General features: G+C 33.3%; 1 protein-coding gene across 1 annotated transcript in view; it reads left to right on the forward strand.

Annotated features, from left to right (window-relative positions):
- The window catches only part of LOC117167256, a 16,515-nt gene extending 11,804 nt beyond the window's left edge, over window positions 1-4,711 (forward strand). The window contains exon 4 of the mRNA XM_033352062.1: window positions 3,899-4,711. Coding sequence (XP_033207953.1) covers window positions 3,899-4,260 — 362 coding nt within the window. The 3' untranslated portion in view covers window positions 4,261-4,711. The remainder of the gene's footprint in view (window positions 1-3,898) is intronic.
- The last annotated feature ends 504 nt before the right edge of the window (window positions 4,712-5,215 follow it).

A 5,215-nucleotide genomic window follows, 5' to 3' on the forward strand; every position in this document is an offset into this window, starting at 1 on the left:
CCATTATACAGGGGTATTTTCATATTTCGCGCCTTTAAAGTTGCATTCGGATCGGCCATTCGATCAAGTCCGTGCATCTTCGGATCAAGTTTATCATAGTTTTCATGGTTGTGTTTGAAACTTCAAATTGATACGAATATCAAAACAATATAGGTTATGTTACATAGTAATTACAAATAATAAAAGTGTTTAATTAATAATGAAATGAGGCATGTGAACTGAGAAGTAAACGTCAATTTCCTTCGGTGCCATTAACATTATGGAAAGTCTGCTGAGTGACAAATACTATAAAATAGTAATAATATGCTGCGCTTCCAGTAGGCGAAGAGTGAATTTTGTTTACCGCTTATTAATGGCATAAAAACAGGTATGTTATGAATAGACAGGACATGTTTTAAATAGAGTTCATGAAATAATACATGCGTAAACTTTACATTGACATTGCCTACATTTACTTACAGCAATTAGGGCAAACAGGTGAATCTGAACATAACCTCGAAATAATGACAGATCGGATTATCATTGTTTTTTACACAGATCGATCCTAGGAGAAATACACATCAGGAAATGCAGATAGAATTGGTGCATTTTAATCAAAATTGTTGAAAAATCGTTATCTCTGGACCTATCCCAAGACTAGAGATTGATCAGCCTAAAATTAATTATCTGACTCATTTGAATGGTATGGGCATATCAAAAAGATATCTCGAAGCAAATTAACTTGCCCGAATTTTAATTAAGAAACTTTTTATGTATAATTTTTATTTTAGAAAATGTTTTCCCTGAACCAACTTTTTCTTTGAATTATTGTATTTTCGAAATTGCTTTCTCTGGATATGATTTGCAAACTGGCATTTGATCATACCCGAAAATTACTTCTGAGTCAATTTAATGGTATAGATGTATCAGAAAGATATCTTGAGGCAATTTAATTTGCCCAAATTTTAATTAATAAAGTTTTTAGCAATTTTATTATTTTAAAAAATGTTTCTCTAGACGTCATCCCAAAATTTGATTTGATCAACTACTAAAATAAATCAAAGACTCGTTGGTGATAGGATTGTGTCAGTAATAAATCTAGAAGTAAAATTTTAAGGAGAAATTTTCATTCTGATCAAATGCCAGTTGGGAAATCAGATCCAGAAATAGCAATTTCGAGAATGGAATAATTTAAAAACGAAATTGGAATGAAAATTCCTCCTTAAAATTTCACTTCTAGATTTATTATTGATCCAATCCTATCACCAACGAGTCTTTGATTTATTTTAGTGGTTGATCAAATCAAATTTTGGGATGACGTCTAGAGAAAACTTTGTCTAAAATAATAAAATTGCTAAAAACTTTATTAATTAAAATTGAGGCAAAATAAATTGCCTCAAGATATCCTTCTGATACATCTATACCATTAAATTGACTCAGAAGTAATTTTAGGGTCTGATCAAATGCCAGTTTGCAAATCATATCCAGAGAAAGCAATTTCGAAGATACACTCAGCAGACATTCCATAATGTGATTGGCACAGAAAAAATTGACGTTTACTTCTCAGTTCACATGTCTCATTTCATGATTAATTAAACACTTTCATTATTTGTAATTACTATGTGACATAACCTATTTTGTTTTGATACGTGCATCCATTTGAAGTTTCGAATGCAACCATGGAAAATATAATAAACTTGATCCGAAGATACATGGACTTGACCGAATGGCCGATTCAAATGCAACTTTGAAGGCGCGAAATATGAAAATACCCCTGTATAATGGCTTCTCCCTTGCTACTGTGCAATTCGGGTAGCATTTGATTCTTCATGTATGTAAGCCCCAGCGTGTCCACCCTGTATAATTTAGATTGGTTGTTCTGTCTTATGTACATATCATTCCAGTTAATTCATTCACAATATATAAATCTAGAATGGTATATATCCCTACATGACCTAAAATTTTTTTTTAAACTGACTCTTATCAAATGTCAACACCTTAGAAGCAGATAAGCATGATGCCTTTAATTTAAGAGATAACGACTGTAGTATAGATTTTATAATTTAATAAGGCACGAAGATTTGAGACCGTTACATTTCATAGCCAATTTTTTTATACGCAATACATTGATCAATTTCTCCTCTAACTTTGAAATATGAGGATTAGCTACAGTCTGGTCGTTTCCTTGAAAATTATCCTTAATTCTATTGGTAAATATAATAATATATCTGTATATAACTTTTAGTCGATATTCTTTAAACTCTACGCAAATCTGAATTTTTGCGATTTAGTCTACATGGAGTAATTTTCTACGAACCCAACTGTGTATTTCAAAATTAAGACAAATATTGTCTAGATGTTTTAGGATTAAATTTCCCCTATTCATGTCAGCAGATATCTTACACTTTTTGAAGAACTCGTTTTTGAATACTAATAAAACATAAGAATGTGGTGTTTGCAGCACATTACAATTTAAAAAAATAATGTTTCTAATGTTAATAGTTTAAAAATCAACCGTTTTCTTAACATTAAAAAATATTTTCAAAATTTTTATTTATTCATAATGTGTCCCCTAAAGATTTACATGACCTCTTTATCCCCTTCCCTTAAATTCTTGTTCCAAATCTAAGATTAATATATTAAATAAAGGTGAGCTCAGCCGACATCGTCGGCCTGGTCAATATAAAGTTATATACATATTGTAATCGGTCGTAGGACAAGTTATTCCTTTTTTATGAAATAAATACTATGATTATATTCTACTAATGAATAAATAAAGATATGTTTATTCAGCTTTCCACATATTCGAACAGTTCTTTTATCTCTTTATTATCCTAAACTGTTGAAAACTGTTAAACTTACTTCCATCACCAATCCTCCCATTACTCTGCCTTCTGTATTCTTCCTCTTTGCATTTCGAACTTACCTTTTGTAACCTCTTGGTAACCTTTATCTTACTCTTTTCCATGCCTTTTTATCTAGCCACTTCTCCAACATTACTAGTGCATCCCGTTACGCCAAATTTGTCATAAAGTCCCTATCGTTTCTCTCCAATTCTTGTATATTCCGGGTGTCTCACTTACTCGAGAAGAGCGTATCTCCACAGACATAATTGAGCCCTAAGAGTTCTTTAATACCATCTTTTTCGTTCTCACAATGTCGGCAGCAATCCTTTTCTTCTGAACTTTCAGAGGAAGATATATTTGATTATCCAAGAATTGCAGTCACAAATTTGCTGGAGCTACGATTTTCGGACTTTAGTTTCCGTTGCCCACTCGATGTCTATCATAGTTATTCGAGACTTCAAGAAACGAACTATATTCCTGATCAAATTGTCGGCTCCGGTCAACTACAAAATCTCTCGCAGAAAGAAGCAAAAGGAGGACAGGTATCAAGACGCTGCCGTTGGTGATTAGATCGTGATCTATGGCCACCCGTCTCACGGTCTAAATGGCTAAGTTGCTTCCAGTTTTAGAGAAAGATCCAATTTAGAGAAGAAAAAAAACTATCGGACTCTCAGATGATCTACGAATTTCTAAGCTCGCTGACTTTACTTGAGGACGGTTGCCGAATTATCATTAGATTGTTTCCTATTTTAATCCCCTAACTTCTAACGAATAAGGAACTTCCAACCTATACAGTCAAACTCGAAAATAGCGTCAGTTTTGTGACTGGAGGAGGTGGAGAGCACACCAGATAGAGTGCAGTTTCGGATGAAAACACTTTTGTTTGTTCACGCCTGTGTGACCGACGCACACTCCCCGCAGCTCCTTTTACTCCTGCCTGCGACGCGGCGTCAATTCTTGGAAGGGATATATCCGAAGGCGTTATATCCGAGTTTGACTGTGCTTTCTTTTTGCTAAATTAGAATAATCAATTACACAATAATAAGATTCCGACTTATACCTTCTTTTTACAGAATTAGCTAGGACAACTAAGCCTGGTGCAATTCATCCTCTTCCCTTACAAGTTCACGTACATTTTTGCGAACGTTTCGAACCTCCAGGTGCAGTTGACCGATTACCACCAAGATTATACTTTGTCGAAATAAGCAATGAAATGGGCCAAAGATACGTCACTGGCGTAGAAATAGAATATAAATTGCATCCATTCTTGGCTCCTAGAGCAGATCATCCAAATATCTATGAAAGAGTCAAAATACGCGTAGATGGCAACACTGCCAATGTCACTGTACCAATATTGCGTAATGATCCGCTAAATAATCGGTTCAACAAACTCATTGGTGGATCAGAATATATGCTTGCTGATATATCCGGATGATTATACTCCACCGAATTACTGGCAGTAGGGCAGCCTATTTTTAAAACTAAAACAAAAAGAAACAGTTCTGTCAAATCTTATCGCATGCAAGCTTTATGGGTACCTGTCATTGTCAAAGTATGATGTATGTAATAAGAAAATAACTCTGACGTACTAACGTACTTTAATTGTTTAATCTCGTGATTGTATTTGTAGTTCTATTGTTGATTGTTTACGCGATCGCACATTGTGAAATATGATAATATAATTAGAAGGGTCCAAATCACTGTAGTTGATGTTTTACTTCGATGATACATTATGGAGAAAAATAAGAAAATAATGCGATAAAAAATGGTCACAAAATGTTTGGAAGCAGTTAATTCTCTTCCCTCACTCTTAGGAAAAATTATTTAAAGTAAAAAGTGTTTAGATTCCGAAACTGAATAAGGCTTCCAAGGTATCCTGCTTCCGGTTGCCCCAAACTTTATTTTTTCTTTAAAAACAGGGGAAGGAATCCCCATCAAGCGATGTTTGTTGAATACCAAATCCTTGCTTACGACGAAAAAGCTAATTATGATACATAATTTTTTTAATTTGTTATCTTAGTTTAGGGCAACATCACATGTTTGAGTAATTTAAAATATATACTTTTATGAAATCTGGAATAGTATTTATTTCTGCATGAACAATAGTTTTGCCTTGACACGGGCTCTTATCAACTGTAAATGTCTGAGAAGCATACAAGCATGATGTGTTTAATTTAAAAGACAACAACTAGAGTATAGATTTTAGAATACAATAAAGCAGGAAGATTTTAGATAGTTACATTGCTTAGTAAATTTTTTTATTCGCGGTAAATTAATCAGTTTCTCATCTAATTTGGAAAGATGAGGATTTTATATACCCTAATCGTATCGTGGATGGTTATCCTCAATTATATTGGTAAATATAATAATAATAATAATAATATTCTTTA

This window comes from Belonocnema kinseyi, chromosome 2 (genome assembly GCF_010883055.1).
Source record: "Belonocnema kinseyi isolate 2016_QV_RU_SX_M_011 chromosome 2, B_treatae_v1, whole genome shotgun sequence".
NCBI lineage: Eukaryota > Metazoa > Arthropoda > Insecta > Hymenoptera > Cynipidae > Belonocnema > Belonocnema kinseyi.